This window comes from Filicampus tigris, chromosome 15, assembly GCF_054856515.1.
Source record: "Filicampus tigris isolate MCC_2025a chromosome 15, RoL_Ftig_1.0, whole genome shotgun sequence".
NCBI classification, from domain to species: domain Eukaryota; kingdom Metazoa; phylum Chordata; class Actinopteri; order Syngnathiformes; family Syngnathidae; genus Filicampus; species Filicampus tigris.
In genome coordinates, this window is record NC_141231.1 from 9,934,958 (window position 1) to 9,948,941 (window position 13,984).

The 13,984-nt window shown below is 40.7% G+C and overlaps 1 protein-coding gene across 2 annotated transcripts in view; it reads left to right on the forward strand.

Annotated features, from left to right (window-relative positions):
* Positions 1-13,984, forward strand: part of sh2d3ca (SH2 domain containing 3Ca) — a 48,838-nt gene that overhangs the window by 18,013 nt on the left and 16,841 nt on the right. For both annotated transcript variants that reach the window (XM_086054250.1, XM_086054251.1), the window contains exon 2: positions 13,732-13,860. In XM_086054250.1, coding sequence (XP_085910376.1) covers positions 13,732-13,860 — 129 coding nt within the window. The remainder of the gene's footprint in view (positions 1-13,731; positions 13,861-13,984) is intronic.

The following is a 13,984-nucleotide window of genomic DNA, read 5'->3' on the forward strand; positions in this document are numbered from 1 at the left end:
AATCATCAAAAATAATTAGCGATTCATTTGGCAATTGATTAGTTATCGCTTAATCGTTGCACCTTTATTTCCCACCATTGTGTACTACACATTGGAGCGCTCCATTTACTTCAGTGAGAGACTGTAGAAGTGGAGCATGAGAGGCTTCAAGAACAAAGACGTAATTGCAGCAGAACCAGGCACCATCAATTCATCGTGTTAGTCACACTTTGTCAACGTCTTGACAAAACTAATTGCTGCAAAATCTATTCCAAGAATTGATTAATGGAGTAGGATGAGCGCTGTGTGGTAAGCTGCATGGATGTATTGCAAACTTCCACAAGGTGCCTCGACAACAAACAGAATCGCACAATTAAACTGTAGCATTTCCTCAAATTTATGTCGTCAACTTCAGAGAGTACCAGGTGTTTATTTGAAAGGTGGCCTTTATTTATCGAAATGTTTCTGTAAATCCTTCTGTTGATTGGTCGGAGGAGAGCTTCTCTTTGGCAACGTTACAATCGGAAAGCACGACAACTGACCTCTTGCTAATCAAGACAAGTACCCCGCCCCCCTTGGTGACTGTTGCCAAGGGTGTTCCTTCTGCATTTGTTGACATCCATATTTAATTGTGAAAGTTAAATAAGGAAAATGAATTACGATGGCGCAAAAATGAGCCACTGCATCTTTAGCAGTATTGGTATAATATATCAAGGAATTTCTGTAAACTACCGTCATGTGTGGATTGAAATAGTGTTTTTTGCTTTTTTGGTCACTGTACAGTTAACTACAGTATAACAGTATCTTTTAGTCCCCGTATTAAGGAATACGCATTGCATTGATTTAAGACATGACCTCTTAATGTTTATATTTCGTATTGCACTTGATACCCGGCCGTAATACCATGCTGGCATGTACTGTATTTTGCTTTGAGAATTGGCTTTTTGGCCACAATTTTGATTATATGTGGTATCAGAGATGGCGGATACACCGGAGCTAGAGGGTGCTATAGCCACATCAGAAATCTCTTCAGCCCCAGTTAAGCTCCTCCAGCATTTTATTTGATATTCTAAAATATATGTATACCGTAACTTATTTTCTCAGCCCCCTATGTATCGGTCAAGCTCCGGTAATGAAAGAGAATCAAAAGAATTAAATCGTTTTTGCCACATTTGCTGCTTCATTTCAGTGGCCAATGTGCTGCTTCTTCTGACATGCACGTCTAAGCCACCTGGGGAAAGTAGAATACAGACACACATATACATGGAGACAGTGACAAATTAACCCTCTTGGAGCTGCGGGAGTATTGGTAATTTTTCGCAGATGATAAATTATATGCAGAAGAAGAATATGCATGTGGGTAGCGTTCTATTATCTGGCTACATGTGTTGCTCCACTGTTAGTGTTCAAATATCCGGCCCTTGAAAACACGGTGACACCGATGCTGTTTATTAGTCTGTCTTTGATGTTTTGCATTGGTTGTTAGCTGACAGTGAACCGAACACTCAGAGTGTGGGCAAGCGGGCCGCCAGTTCCCCATCTCTGGTCTAACATCTGGTGTTCTGCTGCGTAGCTTGCCCCGCTCAAAACCGCTGACCGAGCCATACCAGACTTCGAGGAACATACGGCCGTACACGGAATGAGATCCCATAATGATCCTCTCAACCTGCCGTGTTTTCCCCACCAGTTCACACCATTGCACATGACAGAGCAGTACACACATGGGACACATTAACCTCTCTTTCTCTCACGCACGCGTACGTCACATACATTACTTCCTTAGGGCAGCGCACCAGCTGGGGTGTTCGGTGTTACTATAGCAACAGCATCTGAAGGCGTGGCAGGCCTTGTGGGATGGCAAGGGAGAGTGGAGTGTGTGTGAGCGCTAATTTTGCTGAATGTGTGATGGTGATTGATTGTTCACAGCATGAAGAAAAGTATTACTGCCGCTTGTTTAGCGGAAGGCAAAAGAAGTGGTCGGATATCAATCACAGGGCATGATTTTGTGTTTGTTGCAATTTTATGCGTTGGCTTCATCTAGTTTTAAGATGTTGGGTAGGAATGAGGTCGAGACTTTTGTTCTCAAACCTTTGGATTCGGACTTGACTTTCAGCAGTCACATAAATTCATTCACTAAAACAGCCTTTGACCAGCTGAAAAACAAAAGCTTACCCATGCTTTTATTTCCAGTAAACTTGTTTTTTGTCAAAGTCTTCTGATTGGACTCCTTCAGAATAGCATGAGCGGACTACACTTTGGACTGGTCGCCAATCAGTCACAGGGCACACACAGAGGCGGACAACCACTAACGCTCTCATCGACACCAAGTCCGATTTTGGAAAAATGAACATTTGAATAAAATGGCTTTTTTAAATTCTTCCAAGTGGAAGGCAGTTGCGGCGCACTGTCGCCTCGTGTCTCAGTGAGCTCCTGTAATAGAGTCTCTGGGTTTGCTATATTTTCCGGCAACATCAGTGTGTGTGTGGCCACAGCTATAGTGCTGTGTCATTAGCTGACATATCCGACTAATTTGAATTGGTATTAGGTTTGTGATTTTATCAGATTTCATCCACAGAAACATCTAATTAAATGTGTGTTATGGCTAATGAGTATTTCTATGGGACTCTGCTCTGGGTGTGCACCGATTACAGATGTCATCATATTTGCATGACATGCTTTTGTTTTTTGTTTTTTTTTTGGCATCTGTTTAAGGTGCAGATCCACACATTTACATCTCCATCACCTTTGTGTGTGTTTGTGTGTGTGTGTTATGGATCCAATTGGCAGCAAGGTCAGCCTCAGGGATTTATACATAAAAGTATACACTCACATTCAGTACAGAGGACGGTGAGGCCTTCAGGCAGCTGATGTCATCGTACATCTTTGGGCATGATGACATGCGCCGACACACTCCTCTCTCACTCACATTAAATTGTATTGTCATCAAAGCATTGTCGGTGTTGTTTGCCTGGTAGATCAGAACTATGAGGACAATAATGAAAATTGTATTATCTCATGGACATATAAAGTTTACACATCCCTTTTCAAAGACCATTTTGTGATTTTAAAAATATATATATATATATATATATACACACACACATACTTACACCATGGTAAGGAGCACTTAAATCGCACACACCTTTTAAATTCAATATTTCAGTTGAAAAACTTTATTGATTCTGAACATAGCGTAATTCATTGAGAGCAAACTAACAAAAGAACAATCAATAGAAACCCAGATAATTGACCCAGTGAGGATTGGATATACAATCCTGCTCAAAATCAAAGGGATCACCAGCTGACTCAACCGCTGAACGCATCTGTTTGCCAATGTGCCTGAACATTCTCTGCCAAGATGGGTTGCCGATGCAGCGTCGGCGGTGTCGTTGGAGATGCTTCTGGCGGAGTGACAATTTAGTGGCAGAAAGTCTATATTAACATAAGCCTGCTCAGACCATGTCTAAGTGCGGGCACAGGGTAGACAGCTGATGTAGCTTGATTTTTTTTTTTTTTTTCTGGATTTGATCGAGGTGCAGCCAGACAGATATGGTGCATCTCAGACGTACAATATTTCATTCATAAATATGTGAAAAGTGGGCATCAAGCCCATTGAATTTTTCATATGAATCAATTCATTGAATTCATTATTATTATCATTATTATATAATTATCCTATTTTTTTTTTTTTTGTAAATCATCACTGGGTGGCACAGCAACGGTGAGCTGGCACATGAATGATTACGGCTGGGGGGGGCGGTCTCCAAGTGTCCACTTCAAGACACAGATCTGCAGTCTGCCATGTTGAGACTAGTGTGTGGCTAGCATTTAAAGTAAATGAGAGGAACCATTTCGATTGCCTGTGATTAAAGTAGTTTATGACCACTTCCTCGGCGGCGTAGCCCTCCCTGTCTCAGATCCGCCTGTCTGCCCCCATCTGCGGAAGTCACCGTGTCTAACCTGACCCCGCCCAGAATAACGGCGCACAGGATTTGCGCCTTTCATGAAAATAGAACTCCTGACGGGTATTAGTGTGTATGACCTCACCACGCACTCCCTATAACTTCTGCGATGGCTCACTATTCGAATGTCACTCACAATAAACCTACTACAGCCTGAGTAAAAAAAAGTGTGTCAGCGTGAACACTATGATTGTACACCAGTTTTCCAAATGTGAGGCCTGATTTACTAATCTACACCCTACTGCATTCTCATTTTCACAGCTGCCGATGCCAGGGAGCAGCGCAAAATGAGCTTGTTGAATATTTCAAACATTGTACAATGATGATGTACGACACTCCCTGCTGCACAAATGAATATGTACTACTGCTTTCTTAACCTGGAGGGGGAGCTTTAAAAAGACATTAGTCAAAACTGTCTAGATCCTGCAGCTCAACATCTTGGTGCAACCTGCTTTGTCGTCAAATTTGGTGCATTGTGATTGATTTTGATGTTTTGACGTTACAAAAGGCATCAAATAGTAGCGGGTTTCTTGCCGTTTTGTCATTAAAATGATCACAATACAATTTAGTAGGGAATCGTACAAGATCAGGCTCATAAGTCAAAGTATCTGTATCTCCCATCATCCTTCCTTTCCTTATGGAATTGCCATAAATCCGTTCCAAAACAAACAAAAAAATTTAACTCTGAGTTAAGTCTCTCGCTAGTGACATGAAATGCCATCTACGGGAATCCTAACCAGCACCACAACCAACTCCAGCCCACACAAAACAATTGCAAATTCCTTGACTAAAAAGCTGTGTTGATGTCTTATTTGTTACAAGCAACAACATAGAATGGATGGTGATTATTTAAATTTCCAAGTAGAAGCGATGATGTAATGTACATACACACACACACATGCATGGCACGATGCACACGCACACACTGCTAAATACTACTACTACTACTGGGTAGTGTGCAAATAGTATGTTAAGTTTGTCAAAGGTAAAGTTGTTACACTGAATTTTTGTAAATACTATACATTATTTTGTCATCAAATCACATTTTCATAGTTGTCATTGGTACTATTAATGTTTGAGGTGTCACTACAGCAAAAGTCACCGTTGTGCATAAAAATATATGATTTCACAAAAACCTTGTTTTCTGCGTTTTTTGGGGGGCTTGCCAAAATACATGATTTGGTTGAACCCGGCCCATATTTGACCGCTGATTACTAATAAATGCAAGCATGTCTTCTCACAATTCTGGGGTGTAAAGTTTGAATGTCGGCTTGCATGCTCTAGTCGTGTTTGTCTGGGTTTTCTCGGGGTTCTCTGACTGCCTCCGGCATTCCTAAAACATGCCTGTTAGGTTCATTAAAAATTGAAAATCAAAATTGTCCATAGATATGAATGTGAGTGTCCTGCAGTTGGCTAGAGCCCAGTCCAGGGTGTGATCGGCTCCAGCTCATCTGCAAGTAGATGGGTGAATAATAATAATAATAATAATCATAATAATGATAAAAAAAAGCTTTTTCAATGAAAGCGTTTTTGTTTTTGTGCAAAATCCTACTACAGGGCTCACTTGTTGTAGGTTATCAGGGAGATGGAATGTAAAGCAGAACATGCAGTACAGGATGGGTCCTGCGTCTGCTCCTGCCTCAGCGGGAGTGTTGCTGTACAGTATGTCACATCTTTTCCCACCAGCTGTCACTCAGTCCTGGAGGTCTGTTTGCACACATTACACTGACAGACAGCTCAACATCAACGCTGCAAATTGTTTGGATTTGTGCAGAAATGTGAAGTACATATCAGCATCTACCTGCTGAGATGCCCCGAGACATTATTGCCTGACCATGTGCGTGTGTTTCTCAACACGAGTACAGTAGAAGGTCAATGTTATTATTAGACTCGTGGTCTTGCTCTTTCCAGCTCAACTGAAGTCATTTTACCAGGTTATGTGCCGCATTGTGTTCCTTTCTTCTGCTCTTTTGTTACCTCGGCCAAACTCATCTGTAAGGAATGGATGTTTCTCTGACTGCATATGTTTTATTTATTGAATCAACTGTGAGGCGTTTCTGCAAGGCCATATTGTACCAAAATGTATTAGCTCATGTTCCATCAAGTTATAAAGTTTGAGAACAGTAGTCATAAAGTTATGAGGATAAGATCTTTTTAATGAGATATGAGACTATTTTTTTTTTTTTTTTTTTTGAACCTCATTTTCTATAACACTTGCCTTCATCGGGGCCGCAGATGAACTGAAGCCTATTCCATCTGATTTTCAAAAATATATTCAAGATGATAATGATTTGATTAATTGGTTTCTACAGAGATTCAGAGAGACTGACGCACGCTGTTGTCATATTCGTGAGTGAAATGCACATGTCCATGTCTCGGATAAATCTACTAAAATCGCATTACATTTGTGCCACGACTTAGACCTGCTTTTTGCTGGTCTACAGTAATTTCTAGTCTACTTTCTGAACGTCCTCAGTCAGCCGGAAAACCCTGCGAGGCCCAAAGCGGTCTACCAAATTACCAAACACGTCAAACTAGACTTGCCCCGGCACGAAAACGAAGATGCGCCAGTGTTTACTCTGGATGTAGTCAGGTAGCCACAGTACTTGGCAAAAAGCACTGAGAGAACATGTAAAGGAATATATAAGTACTCTTTAAAAACGTCCAAGTGGATTTTTTTTTTTTTAACAGATCGCTTTACCATTGCCATCTGAAGATTCTTATCTTACAAATTGTAGGACAGTGTTTTCAGTCAAAAAGGCTAAGGTACCAGGTTGGGGCCGTACAAACATGTCGTAACAATATCCCAAAGACCAAATCTGACCTTTGCATACATTCTGAGATCAAAACATCTCTGTTACCAGCATTTCCCGTCATCATTACAGTACAGTACTCATGTGACTTGTAAACCATTATATACCCGTGTGAACCGGGCACAACGTATCAGTAGAAGTCAGGCTGGAGGGCACAAAAGGATTATAAGAGTCTGGAGAGCAGTGATACTGGACACGTACATGCGTGCAAACCCACAGTCAGCACCAATGCCCAACAGCCCAACCCCCCCCCCCGGCCCTTCAATGGGAGACATGAGCGTTGCACGGTCATGCATAATGCCGTAATCCTGGCGTGTATCTCCAAAAAAAGGAGAGCGAAAGTGAGAGTATGATCACAGGACAGCTTCTCACAACTCTGCATTTTTGGTGGGATTCCCCCATCCGATCCCAAAGCTTTCCCCCATTTTCCACCCCCACAGCCAAACCCACCGCTTTAGGAGTTACCACGACAACAGGGTCAGCGGCAAGCCCTGTAGGCTGAAAACAGAAAAGGTGCCCTCCAGACTTTTTTTTCTCACACTCCCCCTTTTTTGTTCTCCACTTTGTGCATTTGCGTACGTGCTGAGCAATGTATGAGACGTAGATGCTGAGAGAGATTCTGCTGTGACTGTATTTTCTGATCTTCTTACTGCCGCTTTTTCATTCATTGTTTGTTCATCACCTTTTTGAAGACGTATGCACATACAACTTGTCCATGTTCGCTAACATTTTGAGTGGAAGGAAGCATGTATGGTGATCCATTTGTAGATGGAACTATACATATGTGTACCACAAACGTCATACTTTGTGTCATTAGTTACCTGTTTTGGAAGCGTTCCTTCAAGTGAATATACAATATTTGTTTTACTTTTTTCTTTATTTGCAAGTAACCAAATTCAAGTGTATAAAGGACATACAGGTATCTATCTGATTTAGTGCTGATCCCAAATTTGCACCACTATGGTGGAAGCATCTGCATTTCTTCTTATTTATATATATATATATATATATATATATATATATATATATATATATATATATATACACACTCAGCATACAAATTCTTTTTCTTGGAGAAAAGCAATTTCCATGTTTAAACTTGTGTGATTTTGTTAGATGTATATTATTTTGCATTTTTATTATTATACCCAGCCATCCATCTACTTTCTACAGTGCTCATCCTCATTAGGGTCACAAGTGAGTTGGGACCTATCCTATCCCAGTTGACGTCTACATTCCATCTACATTTGCACTTATGTAATGGTTGTGTGTGTGTGTATGGGTGTGTGTGTGTGTGTGTGTGTGTGCATTGAGAATGTGGAGGTGTAAATGAAGTGGCACATCTCGCTGTGCCTTTAGCTGTCATTGCCATCATGTTTTTCCATACTCACCTCCCCCTTTGCAGTATAGCGAGTGCGTACTGTATACGCCTGCCTCTGTGATAACAGTGCTTATCTTTGATGACCTGCTCTTAGTGCCTGTCTGGACCCTCAACAAAATATTGAGCCCCATCCATCAATAGTCACTCACACACACACACACATACACACTCTGTGCTCGCGCCCTCTAGGGAAGCAAAGTCCTGCATCAGCTGTTAAATTGCCTTAACTCTCACGGCTGCTAATGGGTTAGCCGTCCTCCCCCCCTGAGTTAGCCTCTCCGTCTACATTTAATGAGGTTCCATTGTTCCGTCTGTCTGACTTTGGGTGCTGTCTGCACTTTCTGCGGTTCGTATAGCGTGTCTCTACCTTCGGTTGGCTTGTTTGCAGTTGGACGCTTCCCCTAATGGAGTTCAGCAGAGTGGTCCTACTTAGCATGAGTAGATATGGAATGTACTGTAGGTTGTTTTTTTTTTTTGTCAGAGTCTTAAGTCCACGCGCTGTTTGATTTTCCACAGGCTGGAACGGATTAATGGCATTTCAATGGTAAAGATAATTAAGAGACACATTTGTGAGGCAGATGTGCTAACGCTTAGTCTACCGTGCTGCCCACGAGCAAGTAGTAAGAAATATCCAACAATAATCGTTCTCATAGAAAGTGAAAAAATGAGGATGCCGTTAACTTACAGGAGCTGTAATTGGATTCCTTTTGCATACTAACATTGCACAATACGTTGCTATAGAAACCAACAATTATTTTGTTTTTGCGAAAGTACAGCATGGTCATTTACTGTAACAATACCAGTGATGTACTATTGATGTTTTTCCGTTCACATTCAATCTCACGAGTAGTAAAATGAAATGCAGCAGAGTAATGTGTGTAAAAAAAATATGAGTCGTATATGTTACCTTGAAAAAGAAGCCACACACAGTCAATTAACTGACGTGCTCATTTAGCCTCGCTCCATTCATTTTTGCGTTGTAGTTGAATTGGGGTTTCCATAGTTGTTTATTTTTTTTACTCCGCTTCTTGCTGGAAGTCAGCTGGGATAGGCTCTAGCTCACCTGCCAACCTCATGTGGAAAAGCACGATAGAAATTGAAGGATGATTCTTGGCTCTCAGCTTGTTTAACCGCAGCCTGATTAGGCAGCAAACTAGTTGGACTTGAATGAGTCTGCACAGTGCACAGAACATTTTTTTATTTTTGTTGAAGCAAAAAGCAATATCAACTATATTGCGTCTCTTGATATCCTATCATGTTATATAAGATATTAAAGTAGTTGTCTCTTGTGTCTTTATACTTGTATCGTGGTTTCTCCCTTTTCTTATTTCGACTTTTTTTTCATTGTCTGTCAATTTGTCAGTGTCCCTGGCAAATCCATACAGCCTATCTGAAGTAGAGCTTCACTCAATTTTCAATTACCTCCCATAACCGCTCGTATATAGACGCACACACACACACACACACACAGCGGGTCTGTTGTTGAGAATCAGTTTGAGGCGTCCACCGGGTTTCCACGGAGACAAGCAGAAGCAATAAGCGCACACTTGACCCCGCCACTCTCTTAGTGGTCTCGAAGCACACACCTCAAATCTAATCTGGGAAGAGTGAGCCTCTGAGGCGATATTCCTCCATCTGCCCCCATTGCACTTAGAGGGGAGCAGAGAAAGGAGGTGAGAAGGTGGTGAAGACACAAGGAAGTTAATAATTTCATTTTGCTCTAACCTGGGGAAGAGAGCATCGATCACTTGCCTCTTCCAGTCGCCTCGTATCACCATCACAGACCCACACAGTCAAAAACCTCTTGATGATGGAGAGCGGATGTCAGAGGAAGAGAGATACAGTCGAAACAAAAGGAGGTTCATTGTTTCTGTTGATGTCATGTCTCACAGTATTTTTTTCCTGGTGTTTCTTTGTTACTTTAAGTCTTGTTTTTTTCAGACTTTTATTTAGTATTTTGCCTTTTTTGTTCTTGGTAAAAAAATATATTTTTGAGAGTCAGACTGCCACGCCTTCCTGCTTCCCTGCACTTGGGTCCCGACTTCAACCACCATGCAAAACTGTGACAAAAGTCTTGCAATATGTGCTTATGTTCAGTCGGTTTACCTCCAAATTCTTGCGCAACTTTAGAGTTGAGTTCAACATTGACTTTGAAAGGTTTTACTATACTGGGTCTTGACTGTTTAGTTTTCTCTCCAAAATCCTTTGATTGATTCCTGTGTATATTTCTCTGATTGTAATACAAAATGTGCCTGTATTTGGGGTGGGCAAACTTTTGTCGTTAATCAAAGATTTTTCCTTTACGATATATGTTGATATATGATATGATATATGTGCCCCCATTAGTCTAAACACGGTATTCTGATTTATTTGCATTTGTGGAGTATGACTTAAAGTGGAAGTTAACCCAAACATATTTTTTTGCAAGCCCACTAGTTGAAACAAGGCATTCTGATAAATATTGCATTTGTGGAATAATTGCGGCCATTTTGTCACTTCTGTCGACTGAAAATGACATCGCAACTAACGACCAATCACAGCTAGTCTGTTTTCCAAAGCTGAGCCGTGATTGGTCGTTGCCTGAGCCCTGAATAACTGTGATGTCATTTTCAGACAAAATTGCCGCTGAGATGGCTAAAAACGGGTGGATTAACTCTTATTCCACAAACGCAATATTTATCAAAATTCCTTGTTTCAACTAGTGGGCCTGCTGGGAATATATTCTTGAAAATATTATGTTTTGGTTGATTACCCCCCTTTAAGCAGAAAAATCCACAATTTTTTAACCATCTCAGGGGGCGGCCATTTTGCTACTTGCCGTCGACTGAAAATTACATCACAGTTGAAGGTAACCAACCCTAACCCGGCCGGCTCACCTGTTTTCTGGGTATAGTCGTGATAAGATGATTCCATTTTAATTTGCGAATATATGAACTAAGCGGGGATGCTAAATTATTGCAACAAAATTGCATCACTCTTGATACTGCTAATATTCTTATACAGGTACTTCAACTTCCAAATGACCCGATTTGCGTTTTTCAAGATATGGGCCCTAGCCTAGCTGTTTTTTGTTAGTCTTGATTCGCATGCAAAATTGGAGTTACCAGTGCAAGCTATATGGTGGCCGTGAACATCAAAACAAACTGCAGACAGTAAATAATCCTTCTCGAGAGGCCAAGTGATTTCTTCAAGATGTTTATTGCCACTTCCAATCGACGTTCCAGACTAACTATAAATCAAAGAAAATTACGTGTTGAGTATTCATCCAAACCACATTGTTGCGAATTCTGCTATCTTAATGCTAACACTCAATATAAAACGCTATAGACCGATTCATGAAATTGGAATCGGTTGTGGTAATTATAAACCTATCAAACAAATATCTGAACAGAAATGATAGCAACACATGCAGATAGAGCACGTAACAATACTCACAGGTATATATTCTTTACCCTTTTGCTAAAACGGCTAATTTTATAATTCAAAGGGCTAATCTATGTAACCAGTGGGCTGGATTAAAAATGGCCCACGGCTGTACATTCATTTTCCCACCGCTGGCCTATATTTTGTCCTCTCTCGTTGTCTTCATTGAGATCAACTAGATCAATTGTAACAACATCAAAGGTCATTGTGGTGCTTTCACATGACAGCTAGTCTGGGTTGCATCTGTTCAACATGCAACAGGAACCCACAAAGCATGTTTTCCTGACCTAATCTGATTTTATTTTGAAATGTATTGTCAAAATGTACTGAAGTGGATGATGTCATGACTGGAATAATGGCGATGTTGGCGACTTAATTCATCAGGCTTTGCTACTTCTCTCCGTTCCCCCATGAATACACAAAAATGCTCAATGTTTTATGCTGTGCAAACTATTGCAATTCTTGGCACATATTTTCATTCTGAACTAAAGTAACCGAGCGTAAAATGTCTCAAAAGCAGCTTGATTTATTTCGTTATTGTGATTTCTTTCGCAGCTAGAGAGTCTTTGAAGGTAAATAAGCATGAAAATGTTTGGCGGAATTTATTTTCATGTATTACAACTGCAAATTTCCCCAGAGTGTCACTTATTTGTGAAGGCAAGCAGCAAGTAGAAAGCTTTGAAAGCTGAAACATGATCCTCTTGTTGGTGTCTGAGAGTAGCGTGTGTGTTGAGTCATTGAAAAGCTACTGAAGGACTCCGCAGTACATCAGAACAATAAAAGCTTACTTATGATAATTTCTTCCCCTTGGTAATCAGGTCAGGGTCAATTGGATTGCTGTGTGCGCATTTGTGTTGTCTATTGTTTCTTTCTTTAGTGCAAAAGTGCACCATATTTACGTTGGTTTGTTGTCTGGTTTATTGTCTTTATTACAATTTTGTATATTTAATTTGAGCCTAAAACATCACTCACATTGATAGATGCTTATACTGTTTTAAATTAAAATGAAAAGGTTCGGAATTTTAAGAATCTTATCGCAGTTTATGAATGAACTCGTATCTCATTCTCATGAGAATTACAGAGAATTTGGATGAAAAGTCATGCAATTAGTTGAAAACAAATTTTGCTGGCTTTTATAATGAAGTTTGCATTTTAAACTCATTCACTGCCATTGACGAATTTACTTGTCTTTTCACAGTCCAGCCTTTTAATCCCAGGAACCTCTTTATATTTTTTTTCCTTTTTTTTTTCAAAGGTTAGGGTAAAAGAGGGTCTGAAAATGTTTGGCAGTGAATGAAACAAAATATGCACAAGCAGTGTAGTGGTAGAAGCTGCTGCCTTTCATGCAGATGGCGTGGATTCCACTCCTGTCCAGTGCTCCTTTACCTAGCTACTGCCGGTCAGCTAGCCTGAAAAAAAAAACAATGGGTTGGAGGCATCCCCAAAGTGACCCGCATGCACAGAAGAAGAGACGATATCACTCACAATTGAAGTCTTTACGGAAGTAAATATGCTCCACCATGCAGGGGCTCATCTTTTTATTATCTCACATATCATCTACAGAAGAGCAATGTGGGAGGATGTAGAAATACTTTGGGAAAATAAGGCAAGGCTTTTCTATGTCATTTCATGGAGACGTCTACTCAAGATGATGCCACGTCATTGCCGCTCATAAATGAGACTTATGTGTGACTGAATTACTACTATCAACACAAATGTCCACTTTATGCTTAATGGTTCAAGTCAGATTGAAGTCAAATATTAAGTCAACATTGTTATTCAAAACCACTCTGAATTGAGTCAGTGAATCTGCAATCTCCCTCCAAAGCAGTGTCCGCACGGAGTGCATACTGGAGTTAGGGGACCTCCGAGCCAGGACCGCCACTGAATGGGACTTTCTTTGCGGGCTTGACACAGTATTGGCAGCACCGTTCTTTCATTTGGCACATCGAGCATTCATTTGATCAAATGGCATGCAGAAACAAAATTTTCCCCAAATCATTATTATTTTAATTCATTTATTTCATGAAATAAAATGTTGGAGGAGATGAACAATGTCCCGCCTTAACATTTTTTGTTAGCGTATTTATTAATTTAACTAAAGTAGATGCCACTTCAAGTAATTCTTTTTTTTTTTTTTTTTTTTCCCCCCTCTCCTGTTTGTGTTCTTCAGTTCTCCAAGGAGAAGTACCTGCTGGAGTCTCCTCCCGAGAAGCTACGTAAGGAGCTGGAGGAGGAGCTGAAGCTGAGTCCTGCTGACATCAGGAGTCACGGCTGGTATCATGGACACATACCCAGAGAGGTAGCTAACGCATTGCATCCGTCCATTTTCTGTACCGCTTGTCCTCATTAGAATCTCTAGAAGCCTAGCTGTCTTTGGGTGAGAGGCGTGGTGCGCCCCAACTTGGTCGCCGGACAATCACACT